Source organism: Salarias fasciatus, chromosome 5 (assembly GCF_902148845.1).
Source record: "Salarias fasciatus chromosome 5, fSalaFa1.1, whole genome shotgun sequence".
Classification (NCBI taxonomy): Eukaryota; Metazoa; Chordata; class Actinopteri; order Blenniiformes; family Blenniidae; genus Salarias; species Salarias fasciatus.
This window is the reverse complement of record NC_043749.1, coordinates 20,310,273-20,328,536: the sequence shown is the minus strand read 5'-3', so window position 1 is coordinate 20,328,536 and position 18,264 is coordinate 20,310,273. Positions and strand designations below refer to the sequence as shown.

The 18,264-nt window shown below is 41.5% G+C and overlaps 1 protein-coding gene across 1 annotated transcript; it reads left to right on the top strand.

Moving 5' to 3' along the window:
- The first annotated feature begins 1,252 nt into the window (after positions 1 to 1,252).
- Positions 1,253 to 16,969, top strand: LOC115389074 (immunoglobulin-like and fibronectin type III domain-containing protein 1). Its single transcript, XM_030092460.1, has 21 exons — positions 1,253 to 2,418; positions 3,529 to 3,671; positions 3,790 to 3,889; positions 3,998 to 4,042; positions 5,888 to 5,921; positions 6,067 to 6,250; positions 6,368 to 6,481; positions 6,572 to 6,740; positions 6,844 to 7,116; positions 11,638 to 11,762; positions 11,898 to 12,039; positions 12,199 to 12,492; positions 12,605 to 12,901; positions 13,217 to 13,396; positions 13,508 to 13,636; positions 13,744 to 14,052; positions 14,836 to 14,921; positions 15,017 to 15,209; positions 15,303 to 15,599; positions 15,958 to 16,284; positions 16,412 to 16,969. The coding sequence occupies exons 1-21, from the start codon at positions 2,331 to 2,333 to the stop codon at positions 16,414 to 16,416; spliced, it is 3,534 nt and encodes a 1,177-aa protein (XP_029948320.1). The 5' UTR covers positions 1,253 to 2,330; the 3' UTR covers positions 16,417 to 16,969.
- Positions 16,970 to 18,264: the final 1,295 nt, after the last annotated feature.

Genomic DNA, 18,264 nt, shown 5'->3' with positions numbered 1-18,264 from the left:
TCTAGCTGCGGTGACTTCGGGTAAAACTGAACAAAACATACATGCTCCCTGGAAAAGATGCGTCTTTCACACAAATGAGTAGCCTCAAATTAATTAAAGTTTCTTTCACAAACATTAACAACACAAGCCAGTTATCAGTAAAATTACACTGTATTCTTTCAATGACCAAGCTGAAGGTGGAGAAGGGGAAAGGAAGCCAGCGGCTCATGATCCCACATGGAGCACTGGGCTCACACTGAGGACATCATCGCTAGAGGACAACTTTGTTTATTTGTTCTACAGGATTGTCACTAGGTGGCACCAAAGGAGCATTCAACATTAGAAATGATGAACTCATTGAATTACACTGAGAGCAGGAAAACTTCGAGAACAAAAACAACAAAATAAACAAATATCCTGCCTTTGAATAACATGGAAACACCTGCGATATGAAGATCGCAATAATGAATTTAAATCCCAAGCTCATATAACTCATATTTAGTACATTTCATACAGCCTTACTCCAACAAATAGGCTAATTCTTTCCCAAACAGAAACACATCCTTGATTAATCTTTTTGCTCCAAATTGAGGTGGGCGACTTTCCCACTTTGCCTGACCCATCGAACAGCGCTGGCTGGCTTAAGCGCGTCATTCTAATTGCTGTTGCACATTCAGACGCTCATTGACACCCCCGTGCAAACATGTTACTTTCCATGATGTTAACGTCGTCCTAATGAATCCACGGTGCGAACGTTTCGGCTTGTTAACGGAACCACGGATAACGTTAGCACTGCTCTGCTCCATCCAGTCACGAACATACAATAACCCCATGTGGCAAGATATTTACACCCCAAGAGCTTCAGCTCCCTGCTCATGATCCATATTCATTTTAATACCCATATTCCATAGTTAATATTCTGCCTATTACAGGTCTGTCATGCCAGGTGAAAATAATTAAAGACCTGCGATCAGCAGTCAGCGACGCCCCCCTCGGGACTGCTGTGGGTTAGTTCATACCAGTACTGTTCTTTGGGGCTTCTGGGACCCCTGCAAAGCCTTTAGATATGCACAAATATTAGGCTAAGCTGGACACTGCAGGGTTTAGATAATGCCCTGCAGATCTGCTAACAGCAGTTCAGTTTAATGACATGCTCCTGTTTCTCCCTTAAACTGCAGTTTTTTTTTTATTATTATTATCACTACTTTTTCTTTCCCCCAATTGGTTCTGTCTCTTCTAGCAACACACACATTTAGACTGAACTGTGATCACTGAAATATAAATGGCTTCACCGATATCTTCACGCTGCATATGGGTCAACAGAGACACCGAGGGCTATACTCTCTATTAACGGTAACTCAAAGCTACTGTTCACACCATCAACACTGATGTTTATGGAATCAGTCTAGATTGTGGTAATTTAATAAGATCATCAGCTCACTGAGCTTGAATCATACATGAATGCAGTCCCTCGAGGTGCGAGATGTTTATTTTGGGATTTAACACTTACATCAACTAAACAGACCCACAAAGTGGTCCAACAAATATATTTGGCTTCAGAACCAAATTAATAAATCACTTAAAACATCTTCTATTCAATAAAATAAAAATGAAACTAAATCTTGAGAACGCACGAATTAAAAAAAAAAGTCAGCGTTTAAATATTCCTGACTTAAATCTCCCCTTATGAGAGCTCCATGTTAAAAATGGTGAGAGGGTGTTGAGGCAGAGCCAGAACACTTCAGATGCAGAGGAGGTGGCAAAGTAAATGAAATTCCTTGGGAAGCCAGTTCAACAAAACTGTGGCAGGGTCAAACACACCATATTGACGGAATAATTGTTTATTTCACAGCTGAGCTGCTTGAGACCGCTTTTCAGTAGCTTTTCCTTGAAAAAAGTGCATCTGTAGTCTCTACAAGTCAACTGATAAATTCCAGTATTTAAAAGTTTGATCTAAAACTGTGGCATTTTAACATCATGTTCAGATAATGGTAAGCTGGTATGTTTGAGTACGATTACGTTACAGCAATGGGTGTCTACAAATCTGTCATAAGTTAGTGTGAAAGTCATAGTGTTGTTTTTTTCAAATGGTTTTCTTTCACTGAATGAATGAACACGATTCTGCTTTACAGAGGCAACTGCTCAGAATTCACGAATGTGTTAAATTACCATCTGCTTTCATTGATTCCAGTACAGGCTTTGTGTTAGTTGTGCCCTAACAATTTCTCACTCTTCGTCATCTTTGTTCAAATCCATCTACAAGTGGTCGCCCGGAGAGACGACGCCCGTCTGACTGTTAATCTGCTCTGATTTGTTTAGGCATCAGGAAGAAGTCCAAAGTGCCCGGCGTCATGATAACGCAGTTTCTGGAGGAACTTCCAGAGGGAATGTCAACTCCAGATTTCACCCGCAAACCTATCGCTCTGACTATTCAAGAGGGTAAAAGTCTTTGTGTCTCTGAGTGATAGACCATCACAGTAATTGAGCTAACTGGTTCTGACAAGCTCTGACCTACATCTGAAATAGAAACGTGTCGACTTCAGTGAAAAAATAAGACCGACTTGTGCAACACGCCTTCAAAATAAAATATAAATGAGTGCAGGTGAAAGCTGCTGATGAAACATTGGAAGTAAAAAGCATGCTGTGATAGATTAAGTGGTAACACAGAGATAACAAGCCGGCGGTTTGACCCTCGATGGGGTCAAGTTCTCTGCCGATGAAGTTAACTGCTTTATGTTTGAGTACAGGGTGCAATAAAAAAATCACTGAGAGAGCACTCTATGTGAAAAAGATAAAGGGGTTCAGTTCTATATCTACAAATATCAATAACTGCAACACAGATGTGCACAAAAACTAACTTGAAGGACATCAGTACAGAAAATGGACAATATAAAGCTTAAAATATTGTAATCTCAGCAGTGATTGATTTTTATCAATTGAAAAAGGAAAAAGAAAACTGCAAAACATATATTACTTTAGAGAATTTTTGTATAATTTAAGAGCAGATTACAGTTTAAAAAAAAATTAAAAAACACTAAATGAATGAAATATTGGTGTAGATAAAAACATCCTGCCTATAGAGAAGAAAACATTCATTTATTATTAGCTGCTAATGAGACCCAGAGAGCACTGAAAGTTTACTATTGATATAAATTATAAGAGGTTATGCATTCACAACCTTAAAGCATCTCAGTTTGATGGGATATACTGAAATATTCAAAAGTCCATGAATAAAAGCTCTATTCGAGTTGTTGAAGGGGGATATTTTGAATAGCATTCATTCAAAAATCTGCATGAGCTTGTCTGTCAGATTTGGAAAACAGGAACACTCTCCAAAATGCTTGATTTTATCCAGGCTACTTAATAATATTGTCAAACTTTGAACCAACACAAATATAATCACAACAGTATAAGATAAAAAAAAAAAAAAAAGCAGTGGAGATGAAGAACTGACTATGAAGTTAGAAATATTCTAAATCTTCTTCACTAGCTCTACAGGCGTGTAAAAGTCTTACAAACTATCTAATAGTGATATTTCTTGTGTCGCAGGTAAAAATGCAGTCTTTAAAGCGATAGTAGTTGGCACTCCAACACCAACTGTGACGTGGGGCAGAGCAAACGGAGAAATCCTTTTTCACCCCAGTGTCTGCGAGCAGAAGTACGACGAGGCGTCTCATGAACACACCCTTGAGGTGAGCTTTACAACTGCATTTACAAGATACAGTTGATGGCACTCGTCAGTAAATCCTGTCATTTGATATAAACAGCAGGACAATAAAGCTGACATTCACCCTGTCTGCATTTCATTAGTTCCCAAAGGTTTCTCCAGATGACGCCGACACCTACAAGTGTTTTGCAGCAAACGAATATGGAAGGGCGGTTTGCACTGTTGTGCTGAATGTTATCGAAGGTAGGAATTTCCACGTCTATGAATCTGTTCTTTGTAACAAATCGGCATGTGTGTCGGACTCGCCAAACTGAACAAAAGGTAAATTATTGTTCCAATGTTTGTCCACAGTTGGATTTTCAAAGACTAAAGAACTTCAAAAGCAACAAGCAGAAGGTGAGCTTTGAAATCGGCATCCTCCAGCTCTGCCCTCTTTTCAGATAGTGCGTTCAAAATGTGTTACAGACTCGATGTATGTCTTCTTAACAGTGCACAAACTGCACGGCCTCGTCTAAAACACGAGTAAAATTTTACAAACTCTAGCGTGGGTGAGCTGAAACAGAATATGGGGCTCAATGTAACATTTTTAAAAGAGAATTTTCAATGAAATGGATTTAGACAGTGTTTAATTGGATGCAGTGTGTATGAAAAATCAAGCATGTTATCTGTCAGCCATAGTCGGAACAGACATTTTCACAGAATGGGATGAAGACTTGTAAAAGTGCACAGACTTCAAGCTTTAACAACCAAATTACAGTGAGTCTGCTTGTTCTTCTCACAGTTAGCAACCAGAGGAGGCATAAATGTGTGAATGTTGGAGTGCAGGCCGCATTGCATCCAAACTAACCTTCCCCCAGGCTCAGCTGGACCCTAAAACCAGCTGACTTTACAGTTACCAGATATGATATTAGCACCAACAGCACCCATGACAAACATCTGCAGAGATTAATGCATCCAGGGTTGAATAATAAACTAGTGAAAACCTCACCACAATTTAATTTGTTTTTCTTCTCTTTTAAACAGAAGGTGTACTAGGATGCAACTTTTTCCACATATCTAAAAAGATATGGCAATAATGTGAGAGTCATTGGGCAGAAGTGAAGTAAAGAGGATTTAACTCGTGTCACAACTTACTGCGGTGTCCCTGATATTTAATTTTACACAAGATTTTCTTGGTATCCTTTTACCTGTAATAACTGAAGGGAACATCATTACAAAGTGAGATATGATATACAATCCTTGTCCATGTTTGACACAAATAAAACATAAAACCTCACTTATTATATTCCAACTAATATTACTGCTGCTTATTACTCCGACTTAGAAGCAGGATTGTGGTTTAGCACCATTGGGTCCCGTCGTACAGAACAGGATTAATATTGCCACAATACACTGTGTGAATCGTCTGATCACAAAGATGAATGTGGGTTCATAGTTTTCATCGACTCCATCAATACTTGGAACGCTAAAGCTGCACAAACTTTCTCCTACATCACTTGCTCATAAATTTTCATTTCAACTTGACATTTCATTCATTAATTTGAATTATTTTGGGGGGAAAAGTCTGCCTGTCATGTTTCATCTGTCACATCAGTGCAGTGTCATGATGATGCACAGACACCTCGCAGACTAACACTTTTATTTATTAGATTTTTTTTTTTTTTGAGTGACAAATATCAACGTCACCTCCCAGAATCCTGCAGCTGCATGAGCAACGCAGTGGGAAAAGGGGTAATGCTGCCTCCAGATTAGAGCGGTGGACTTGGAATTTGAAGTCACCACAATAAAATCACCACTGTGGGTTTCTGAGCATGACCCTTGACCCACAGTAGCTCCTCTGGCACCATACTGTGGAAGCACACAACATCCTTATCCATAGCGTATGGATGCTTTCCTCATTGACCCAGATGGAAGTTAGATGGAACTTTTGTTTGTGTGTGTGTGTGTGTGTGTGTGTGTGTGTGTGTGTGTGTGTGTGTGTGTGTGTGTGTGTGTGTGTGTGTGTGTGTGTGTGTGTGTGTGTGTGTGTGTGTGTGTGTGTGTTTTAAGAAACTGACACAGCATCAATTAACTTGACACCTTCACACCTTATTCGCAGGGTAAAACCAAACTGTCTCACAGCATTCTAAAGCGAGCTCATGATCCCGACTGACGTGTGAACAATCCCACATTTGGTGAATTCTGATTCACAATAACAGGAAAAGTCAATGCTAAAAAAATTCTCTTTTTCTGATTTCTCAGATCCAACAGACTTGAGAAAAAAACTCAAAAAACGGTAGGTAAAAAAATGGCTTATTTAACAATTCATCTATAAGCATGAGCCTCTGTTATTCTGTAGGACTTGAATTATATCAGCGATTCTTTGGGAGCAAGTGTTTGAGTTGGTATATGAAGCTTGAAGCCAGTTTCTCACTCTGCAGTAAGGCAGATGGAACGCGTGAGGAAAAGCCAATGGAGAACGAAGACAAGGTCTGGGAAATTCTGCTTAGTGCAGATAAAAAGGACTATGAGCGGATCTGTGCTGAATATAATATCACAGACTTCCGCGGCATGCTGAAGAAACTCAATGAGATGAAGAAGGAGCGAGAAGAGGAGATTGCAGAGGTAATGGACACATTCGGTTCTGCAACAAAACCAATTCAAATTTCTCACTGCTGCTCTGCTTTGTGCATGTTATTATCTTTGATTCATGTTTTTTTTCTTTCCAATTTCATCTCTTAGTTTGTTTCACATATCAGTACACTGAAGCATATTGAGGTCAGTGACGAGGACTGTGCAACGTTTGAGCTGGACATGGACCTCAAGGATCCCTCCAGCAAGATTTTCTTGTACAAGGTGAGGCACTGCTTCACTAACCCTCTACTAGTCCTGGTTTATGTTTTATTTCTAATGTATTATCAACATTCTAATGACTAAATTCTGCAGGATGGTGTAATGGTTCCATTCACTAAAGAGGAAAGTGAAGACCCAAAGCACAGCTTGAAACAAGTTGGCAAAAAATACATCTTCACCATCAAAAAACTTGCGAAAGATGATGCTGGACTCTACTCAGTGGATGTTGAGGGGGTCAATGTATTCTCAACTGATTTTAAAGGTTTGTCCTTTCCCCAAAACAAACTTTAGATCAAGTGTAATAAAGACCAGTAAAATATTACGTATTAATCTGTACCTGTTTGTGTTTATTTTAAATCCTACAGTGCCTGAAGTGGATTTTGCTGTGAAAATACAAGAGGTGAAGGCTGAAGAACGACAAGACGCCCTGTTTCAGTGCGTCCTAACGGGACCAATGACTGAGGTCAAATGGTACGGCAAGAGTGCCCCACTGTCAAATGGAGAGAAACATGAAATCACTGTTTCTGAGGATAAGCTCATTCACAAGTTGATTGTGCGAGACTGTCTGCCTTTGGATGCTGGTATCTATGCTGCAGTGGCAGGAATTAAATCTTGCAATGCCTGGCTTATAGTTGAAGGTGAGAAAAGTATATACAGTACATGTGCTTTTTTTATTGCTATTTTTCACCTGACTTGCATATATAAATGTGGTACATCCTGTTAACCTTTATCTATTGTATTTCTTTTCAAAGCTGACAAAGATGCTGCCGGTAAAGGAAAGAAGGCAGCTCGCAAAACCACCGTGGCCGGAGGTGGCAGTGATGAAGATCTTATCAAAATAGCGAAAGAACAGCAGGAAAAATATCAAAAAGAAATGGAGGAAAAAGTGGCAAAAGCCAAGAAAGCCCAGGAAGAGAGAGAAGCTGCGGACGCAGTGGCTCGAGCAGAGGCCGACGCAGCTAGGAAGGCAGAAGAAGAAGCCAAAGCAGCAGCCAGAGCCAAGGCTAAGGCTGAAGCACAGGCAAAGAAAGCCGCTGCCGCCGCTGCTGCCGCTGGTGGTGCAGGTGGTGCTGGTGGTGCTGGTGGTGCAGGTGGTGCAGGTGGGGCAGGCGGTGCTGGAGGTGCCAAAGGTGCCAAAGGTGCTGCTGGTGCAAAAGGCGCTGGTGGTGCTGGCAGTGCAGGCGGAGCCGGTGGAGCCAGTGGTGCTGGCGGTGTGGGTGGAGCCGATGGTGCTGGTGGAGCCGGGGGTGCAGGTGGTGTTGGCGGTGCAGGAGGAGCCGGTGGTGCAGGAGGTGTTGGGGCTGGGGCTGGTGGAGCCGGCGGTGCAGGAGGAGCTGGAGCTGGTGCTGGAGGTGCAGGTGGTATTGGAGGGGGGGCTAGTGGTGCAGCTGGTGCTGGTGGTGCTGGTGGTGCAGGCAGAGCTGGTGGGGCAGGTGGAGCTGGTGGGGCAGGTGGAGCTGGTGGTGCTGGTGGAGCTGGTGGTGCTGGTGGTGCAGGCAGAGCTGGTGGTGCAGGCGGAGTTGGTGGTGCAGGTGGAGCTGGTGGGGCAGCTGGTGCTGGTGGGGCTGGTGGGGCAGGTGGAGCTGGAGGAGAAGCTGGTGGTGCAGGTGGAGCTGGTGGGGCAGGTGGAGCTGGTGGTGCAGCTGGTTCTGGAGGCGGTGAAGGCTTTGAAGATGGTTTTGGGGGAGAGGATGAATTTTACGAAGAAGGAGGAGCTGGTGGAGAAGGAGAAGGAGGAGATGGAGAAGGAGGAGAAGGAGGAGCTGGAGGACAAAAAGGAAAACGCAAGAAGCGTGTAAGAGCTGGCCCACTTGTTCCAGAAACAGTAATAGGTAAGAAATGCCTCTGACTACACAACATGGCTTGTAATTTCAATGTTCACATATTATCACTTAGTCCTGTCTTTTCTTCTACTCTTTGATCCATATTCATTGGTTTGAACTTATACTTACAAAACTCTTGCTGTTTATTGTGCTGCTGTTTGTCTCTCTTCATAATTTCAGATCTTTATTCAAAGAACACTAAACTGTTCAATCAAGGAACCAATCAAAGCAGAGTCATCTAGTTTCTGTGGACTGCTCTAACCCATTGACAGTGTCTGTAATGCTGATATTTATCATTACTAATAGGAGATATAGATGATAAGGAAGCCACAAATCAACAAGGTGCAAAGCCAGGGAAAAAAGGAAAACGTCTCAATAAGAACAATGAGGCAAATGGAGAGCCTGTCGTTGGTAAGAGATGTCAGAGGCTGCATGCTGATAGTTGTTGAATTTAAAAGTCATTGAGAATGTAAATGACTTTGGCAACCCAGCTGGAAGGAACAACCTAACTTACATGCAGCTGCATTAACAATATCCTGTAATGCCGAACGCATTAATCCGCCAAAGTTTCTTGACTGCTTTGGTGTGCTCATTGCACAGTTGGCTAAAAGGGCCACTGACAAGAACGTTCACATCATCTAACTACGATGATAGAACCACAGAACCTGCTTTTTTCAGAGGGTGTATTACTGTAAGCTGAGAATGGCGCCATTTCTCAAAAAATGCTGCAGTTTTGTTAGAACAGAACAGCGTCACACGTATTAACAATCCACAGGGTTTTCAATCCATAAAAACGCTGAAAACCTTGGGCTTCAGATAATAACTTATTACAGAATAGCTAAATATGTTGTGGCTTTTTAACAATGAATATTCATTTGCCATTCTTCACGTTTGTTCTTGTGCCATGTCTGAGGAACAAAGTACTACAGCATATATCCACTATATGCTAAGTATTACATTTTTTTCTCAGACAAAAATATAGAGTTGTCTATATTTGTGTTATGTGCATAATATGTCTGCTTTCATGTGTCTGTTGTTGTTGTTGTGAATATCTTGTTTATGTACGAGTTATAAAAAGGGTAAATGGAAAAGGTGAGAGACAGTTATTTACATAGATGAAAACTTCACATTATTGTTTAACACAACTGAGGTTCTTAAAGACATAGCATTTCATGCACCGATACCATTTTTTTCAGTTTGAGTATTAACCTTTTGCTATGAGTACCGATACAACTACTTAATAAAGGCCATAAATGTTGGTGTTGCTGCAAACCACCTCTGCACAGCCTCTGTGTCGACGCTGCCTGAGGGACCGAGGTCGCTGTTGAGTCATATTTTAATCATGTTTATCATGTAGCGCTAGTGTCTGAGCCAAGAAACTCTGAACAACGTAGAGGTACTGCTGAGCAGCATCCAGCTCTGCTGGTCCAAATGTCTGCGGTGATTTGGTTGATGGTGTTGTACAAATTATCTTTGGCCCCTTCTCTTGATATTTTGGCATAACATCCAGTTTACAGTCTGCCTTACCTTCGTCATTCTCAATATCATTGTAGACTTTGAAAACCTCCAACATCGCTCGCTCTGTTGTATGCCATGTGGGCGATGCTGTTGATGCACGACTCGCCGAGTTGTGTTGGGAATCTTTTTCTGAGTACTCCATGCAGTATCAGAGCGGATACTGGCATTGGTATCGGTGCATTCCTAATTTTTATCACTTATGTAAAATCAGTCCTAAAACATTTATGTTGTTGGAAAATGCAAACATGCAAGACATCACCTTTTCCTATACTCGATTTCTCTGCATTGAAGTGAAATCCAGTTACCACAGAGGCTAACTGAGGTTTATTATTTCTGTTGCTACTGTTGATCTTGTTTTTATGCCTCATGCTGACATTTTTATTTGTATTGTTGCTGTTTGCAGTAATGTTATTTGTAAGGCATATCGAACTACAAATGAGAAACACTGGATTGATGGTAATTGCAATGATATGCTCTAAAACTGAAAAGAAAAAAACAGAGAACCACGTGATGCCAGTGGTGGTAATGACACCGGGCCGGCAGCAGGCAGTGAGGAATCTCCTGAAAGTGGTGAGGGGCCACACGGTGGTGAACCAGCAGCAGCTGGCAAACGTTCAGGCCGTGCACGGCAGGGCCCACTGCTCAAGGAGAGAGTTAGTGGTAAGATTGCGAGCCCTACATTAACTGCTGCATGGGAAGCACCGTCACTGTACAAAGTCATCCGATGAGCGGATGAGTTTGTCAGTGGTGTGAGGATCTCGAGACGGAGTGTTCGATCCCCGAGCAGAAGGCCACATTTGATCCACGATTGGTTAAATGGCCTTTCAGAGTGAGCTTGAGCGTGGTTTTAGCAAAATGCTGATTAAAACTGATGCACGGGTGTCTTTGTGTGAGGAGCACACGGTATAGTTCATTTTCTCAGCTATCATTATGGTATATTTCTAACAATCTTTTTTTTTTCTCTCATTTTTGGAGATAACAGTCATGTAATTGTATCTCTTTGACCTACAGGTTGGATATCAGCAGGTATTCTGCTGATTATTTGGGTCTACCTCTTACATACTTTCTTACAGTTTGTGTATGTGTGTGAGTTTGTGTGTTTATGTATGTGTATGAGCAATGCTTCAAAGTGTTTGTGTTCAGTGTGCATTTGTGTTCATGTTCCTGCTACTTGCTACTTCAGGATGAGTCGGTGCATTGAGGTAATGAGTTATAAAAGCAAACAGAACCAATTTGTACTTGAAATACTGTCAACTCTTGCATACACAGATGCACTCTTACATCAGTGGAAGGTTGTTTCACTGACGACTGGATTCACACCACACAGTCAGAATGACGCATTCTTCCACTAACCAATGAACCCCGCCGGGTCTAGGTGACAAACTGTAGGTTTCAAGAGCACATCTTTCTTCCAAGACTAAGTGAGCAGAGGCGAATGAATGACTCTGCGAAGACATTCTTAAAAGCTGTGCCAGGAATTCGTCCATGAGAAGCTGAAGAAGACCACTCCTGAGCAAGACAGTGAAGCTTCACACAAACAAGGAAGACGTCCTCAGCAAGTTTCAAACAAGCACAAAAAATGGCTTCTTCTTACATTGTGCACAGATCTTGGATCGTACAGTTCCTGCCAAGGATATGTCTGTAGCAACACATCTTATGACCAAACAATGAATTAAACAGAAATGTAGATGACAGATATAAATTGTTGGGATGGTAAGTTATGAGACACTTGGATTGCAACCAACTGAATATAAGCATGTTGAATGTGGAAAGTAACTTGAGGGACATTTGCTGACTTGTCGGCTGATGCATTCTCAGACCCAGGAGTTCATTTTCATGCTGGACTTTCTGACTGCAAAGCCATTATTGGAGAAGCAGCAGAGCTCGAATGCAAAGTGAGCAGAGAAGACTGTGTGGGCATCTGGTATAGAGATGGCAACGAGGTAAGGACAGGGCGCTGATGTACATATTGAATACAATACTGTGTTACTGGAGCTCTGAAATAAAAGTTCAGATTGACTTTTAAGTCACTCTATTGTCTTTCTTCATGTAATTCTTTTTTTTTTGGTTTTTTTCAGATTCAATCATCCGAGGGTCTAACTATCTCAAAAGATGGAACTGTCCACAAGCTTAAAATTCACAAAGTTACAGAGGAATTTGCTGGAAAATACAAGTTTGAAGCCGATGGGCGGAAGACGGAGGCGTTGATTGTTGTTGAAGGTACAAACATTTGCTTCACGGAAGTTTCTTCTTTGCATATAATATTTCCATGAGTAATTATAGAATACTTTGCTTTTAAGGTTAAAGTTTTGATTATAATGATCAAACCTTGACTGCATAACAGTAACTGAAGTAAGTCCTTGTATGTTTCACATTCAGACCCACCTCGGTTTGACGCTGAGGAACTGGAAGCTTTCAAAACTCCAGTAACCGTGAAGAAAGGACAAAAAGCTACTTTCAAATTGCCCTTTATCGGACGGGAACCCATCAAAGTTCAGTGGTACCTTGAGGGTGAAGAGCTTTCAGACGACTCCAACATCAAGATCGAGCACTCGGAAGGGAGCAGTCGCTTGCTTCTAACCAAGCTGCAACGTAAAGACAGTGGCGAAATCAAGATGAAACTGAAAAATGAGTTTGGCACTGTTGAAGCCTTAAGCCAGCTGGTTGTACTGGGTATGGATCAGATGGATTCTGTGTCAAACAATGTTCACTATTCAGAAAACTGCATGTGTGTATTTATCAGTGACTCTGTATGTTTTGTTTGTTTTTTTTCGCTCTCTGAAAGACAAACCTACTCCTCCGATGGGGCCTCTGGAGATTGTTGAGGCCAGCTCCTCTGTAATCGAGTTTAAGTGGAGGCCTCCAAAGGACAGCGGCGGCTGCAAGATTGGAAACTACATTCTTGAAAGAAATCAGGTTGGACGCAACACCTGGAAAAAAGTGGGGCCGATCGGTCCAGACGCGAAATACAGAGACGGCGACGTAGACCACGGCAGGAGATACTGCTATCGCATCAGGGTAGAAACTGAGATGGGCACCAGCGAGCTCATGGAGACAGAGGACATCCAAGCTGGTACAAAAGGTAGGTCCACACACAAGTCAGCATGTAAGGTGATTTATTTATCAGTTTATCAGTTTGAACAGTCACAAACAGTAAAGTTTCTCCACTGCTATGGACACCTGTTGTCTTGCTACCAGCCAAGCTGAGAAGCTTTCTCACCTGAACAGCTCAACATATGTTGATGCTTTGTGTGGTTATGGAGATGATAGTGATATAAACTGAGCTATTTCTGAAATATAATGAAATGTCTATGTGGGTTGAAATGCTTCTTTCTGACACACACATACAGTTTCTTACAGCAGCTTTTAACCACGTTTGAATCTTTCTTGCTCGCAGCATACCCCGGACCTCCATCTGCTCCGAAAGTTGTCTCTGCGTTCAAAAACTGCATCACTCTGTCTTGGTCTCCTCCCGCTGACACCGGGGGAACCAATATTCTGGGCTACAACCTCGAGAAACGCAAAAAAGGCAGCAATCTGTGGGGCCAAGTCAACCCACCAGAAGAAATGATCAGGGGTTAATCAATTATTCATCTCCTGCTTCTCTTTGTTCATTTTATGACAGCTTGCCAACATGAAGGTGCGGCGTTGGTGACTCATTCTTTTAAAACAATCTCTTCCCGTGCAGGTAAAGGATTTGCTGTAAAAGATGTCGTTGAGGGCATGGAGTATGAATTCCGCGTGTCAGCGATTAACAACTCCGGAGCGGGTGAATTCAGCACACCATCGGAATTCGTATTTGCCAGAGATCCTAAAAGTAGGTGGAATTTTTTTTAAACATGCTATCACAGCGCTGTTATTTTTAGACGACACGAAACATCGCTGTGATAAAATAACTGTTGACTTTGAATCATGCGTTTACAGAGCCTCCTGGCAAAGTCATCGACTTGAAAGTGACAGATTCCACCTACACAACCCTGTCCCTGTCCTGGACCAAACCCAAGGACATTGAGGGGGTTGAAGATGAAGCCAAAGGATATTTTGTGGAGATCAGGCCTGCAGAAAATACAGACTGGGATCGCTGCAATACTAATGCAATAACCCTGAATTTCTACACAGTAAAAGGCATGAAGTCAATGGCGATGTACTGGGTGAGAGTCATTGCCACTAATGACGGAGGAGAGGGGGAGCCGCAAGAGCTGGATAACTACATCCTTGCTATGCCTCCGCCTGGTAAAAACACTCGGCTATAAGTTATTTATATGAAGCAGCTTTCAGTAATCACATTTGTGCTCTTTCATGTCTTTGTGTTATCTCGTCTTACTTCTGTTTTCCTGCGTAACAATTTCTACATGCTTAAGGCAGCAAACTGGGCTGCAAAGCCTAAATGTTGAGAACAGAAAGTCTCTTTAATGCCTGCAATTGATCATGATTAAGGAAATATTTTTGACATATATTTTCCAAACAACGATATTTCAAAAATCCAAACGCTGTCATCGTGCATCAAGATTCTAAGTTCATTTGTGTCAGAATTGTTACAGTACCTCAATAACACATTGTTTATTTGCAGCCAAATTGATTCATAGGTGCATTTTAATGTGATTTTGACTCAGCAGGTTGCATCAAAATTTTCCACTAAGAAGTCCAAAGTTGTCCATTTCAAATCTGTACTACTCTGAGGTGATAACGCTTACAAGTGCAGCTCTATTTTAAAAAATGTCACATCCCAATAGCACCTTTCTGTGGCAGGTTATTGAACTGCAATGGTTTGAACATTCATGGGTGCTTTTTAAAATTATTTTTGCGATTATTGTGTGTTCAGCAGCCAAGAAAGTTTTAACAACTTTGAGCCATTCCCTGTAGAATGTACTAAAGTCAGAGGGCAGTATTGTTATTCAACACACATGCAGGGGTATTGCAGGGTGACACGTGTGTTTCTGTCACACTTTAAAGACTCATTTTCTTCATTATCATGAGTGACACTGACCGACCTCCATTTTTTTTCTGTTCACACAGTGAGGCCCCGATTCACAGATGCCAAAATCAAGAGTTTCATGGTGGTGAGAGCGGGAAATTCTGCAAGATTCACCATTAACTTTGAGGTAATTACGATTATAGGCTCAGATGACTCATAACTTTGATTGCGCATACATTTGACTCTGAATCTCATTTAATTATATTTCTATGATTTGTCTAGGCTTCACCGTGGCCCGATGTAACTTGGCTGAAGGATGGCGTGCCGGTGTCGAAAAAAGTGACCATCAGCAATGCAGAGGGGACATCCCAGCTTCTGATTCCCTCGGCTGAGCGCACAGACACAGGAATCTATACCATCATTGTCAAGAACATTGTTGGCCAAGAGACATTTAGTGTTGAAATTAGAGTTACAGGTGAGCGCCGAACGATAATTTCAACTGCATTTAAAATCACGCACTGCATATAAAAAAAGGATTACAAGCAAACCTTTACCTGTTGAATTCTAGATGAGCCAAAGCCACCAGGTCCGGTCGAGCTTGATGAGAATGTCCCAGGCACAGTGACCATTTCGTGGGACGCCTCTCCGGATGAGAAACGTGACGACAGGCTGCACTACATGGTGATGAAGCGTGACTCCAACAAGAGAACGTGGCACACCGTCGCAGATCGGATCTTCAACAACAAATTCACGGCCTGCAACATAATGCCGGGCCGGGAGTACCAGTTCAGAGTGTATGCCAAGAACGACATGGGCTCCTCCAAACCGTCCGAATCAACAAAGTGGCTGATTTCTTCCAAAAAAGGTATGAAATGCTAATGACTTGAAAGTTTTTCCAAAAGAGAACAAACAACTGTTCTTACAATAATACTGCTAGAATTAAATGGGATATTCTACGAGTTTCATGAATCTTCAAAGCACCAAGGTTGCAATAAAAAAATGACAGTACCTTTTCTTTGTTGATTAGAAATACTAATTTACTACTCAACTCTATATTTTTTAAACTAGACGACGTGAGTGAATGTGAATCTACAGTGTGTCGTAGTTTGTTTCTTTGACTGGTTGCCGGTCGAAGTTTCTATCTCCACGCCAACCATTCTTGAAATGTCTTTTCAAGGAACACAGTTTTTATTTTTACGTTATGCGTGGCTTCTGTCTTGCAGAAAAGTTCACCGTGAACACGCCGGAGTCAAAGGTCTGCGATCTGCAGTGTCCTCCCAGATTCATCGTCCCGCTGAAAATGCACACCGCTCCTCAAGGTTACGAGTGCTACATGAGCTGTGCTATAAAAGGGGATCCCACTCCTCATGTGACATGGCTGCGCAACAACATCAGTCTGAATACCAACACTAACTACTTCATCTCCAACACCTGTGGAGTCTGCTCCCTGCTCATATTGACCGTCGGACCTAAAGACACCGGAGAGTACAAGATAGTTGCAGAAAACTCCCTGGGAAGGGCGGAGTGTTCGACTAAGCTCACAGTCAGAGGTGAGAGTTCAACTTCATTTCCCCTCACTTCCTTTAACTTTGCACATGCACTCGCATGACATGATGAAAATATTGTGCTCACATGAACTGCAACAAAATTTGTAACTGTCTTTGTCTTTCTTTGCAGAATAAACAGAATGAAGAAGAATCGCAGAATTGACGTAAAATCCTCAAACAAAACAGAATGTTCAAAGTCAAACAAAAGAGGACGATATTTCCATGTATTATTATTTAAGACATCCTTATTTTAGTCCATAAACTATGTAATGCTCCACTTCCTGCTAAAGTTTGAATCCAGTAAAAGTCACTCAACATGTGTTGTTTACTTTCATTGTGAAACAGTGACAAAATTGGAGCTTTTAATACTTTGATGCAAAATTTTGCTCTATTTTGCATGTTAAACTGCATACATTCTAAATATGAAGTTCTACCGCAGAACGGTATTTTACTGATTATGAAAATGCTTGCTTGAAATGTGCTATTGTGTCTTCATGTCTGTCGGTTATGCAGGGTTTATTGAATATTTTTGATCAATATTTCAGAAAAAATCTTGTTTTTCTTTATCATAGATTTGCAATTTCCCCATTCAAATGCTATTGGCACAACACATTGGCAATCTAAAATAACATGACTGTTGTTTTGAAAATGCGTGTGGGTTTGGTGTAAATAAATATTTCCTACAGCACTATGATGTGGTTATTTCAATTTTACTTGTGAATGACTGAAAAGCAGCTGAAGCTGCTGAAATTTAACAGAATATTATTCAAATATACAAATTTGCCGTGAAGATTTTTCTTTTTCTTTTTTGTAAATACTTACAAATCAAAACACAAGTTTGGGCTCTGGGTTGAACATGAATGCCACTTACTAACCTTCATGAAGGTTTCTGAGAATAATTTACGTCCAGTCTTCTTACATTACGTGTGAGTATGTTTTTTTTAGGGTGAAACGTCATTCCAAGTTTAGTCACTGAGGAGGTTGAGGGTCAACAGTTGGTACTGTGAGCAAAATCACAAGCTACGGGTGCAGAATGACACCGCTCAGTTTCAAAGTCACGTAGGTACATGAACACCGAAATATTTACCCATATGTTCAGTACAGGAGAGCGATCTAACACGGATGTGGTTCATCTGGTTTGCTGATATTGGAGTGATGCTGAGCTTGTCTGTTGTCGTTTTTTTGTCAGATCCGTCCACAGCACAGTCCAAGTCAAATAAAGGAATGAAATTTCTAAACATGCAAAAGAAACAGAGCTAAGTAATTAAAGTCTCACGAACACTTACCTCTTTAGAAATGGTGAAATGAGGATCAGAAAGATTGCATGTACATTTACGCGAATGCCAAGGCAGCTTAGCCCATGACACTTCTATGTCACTTCCCATGAGACTTCCCTTTTTAAAAAGAGAAGCCGAATGCCCCCCCGCGGCACCGCTAAAGATGGAATTTCAGGTTTGAGGGTGGGATCAGGAAGCATTATCTCTGGTGCCCCCCTTTTCAAGAACCTAAAGCGCTTTAGGGTGAGAGTACATTTCAAGTAAACCTATCCCTGAGAGCCACGGTGAAAAAGCTGCGGGTAAGGTTGCTCCAAATTTCTTTGAAAGGCTTTACTGCCTCTCTACAGGGAGAGACCACACTCAAGAATCAGCTGGAACCTGACTGGCATCACACGGCAGAGCACGGCAGTTTGCTTGAAAAAAATAGTAAGTACATTTATGAAGTCATAATAACTAACTATGTTTGGAACTTCCAAGGATTTCATCCAGGACATGTTGGGCATGACGTGAATATTGTTCCATGTGTTTGGCAGCGATTTGCATGAGGCTGAAGGAGGTTTCCTTAATCTCGAAAGTTAGCAGTTTCAATTACTTAATTTTAGAAGAAATGTTAAATAAAATGTCATGCCAATAATTTGAAATAATATGGATCTATTATATATGATGCTGAAGTGTCAAAATAACAATCTAAATCAGAATTAAGCAC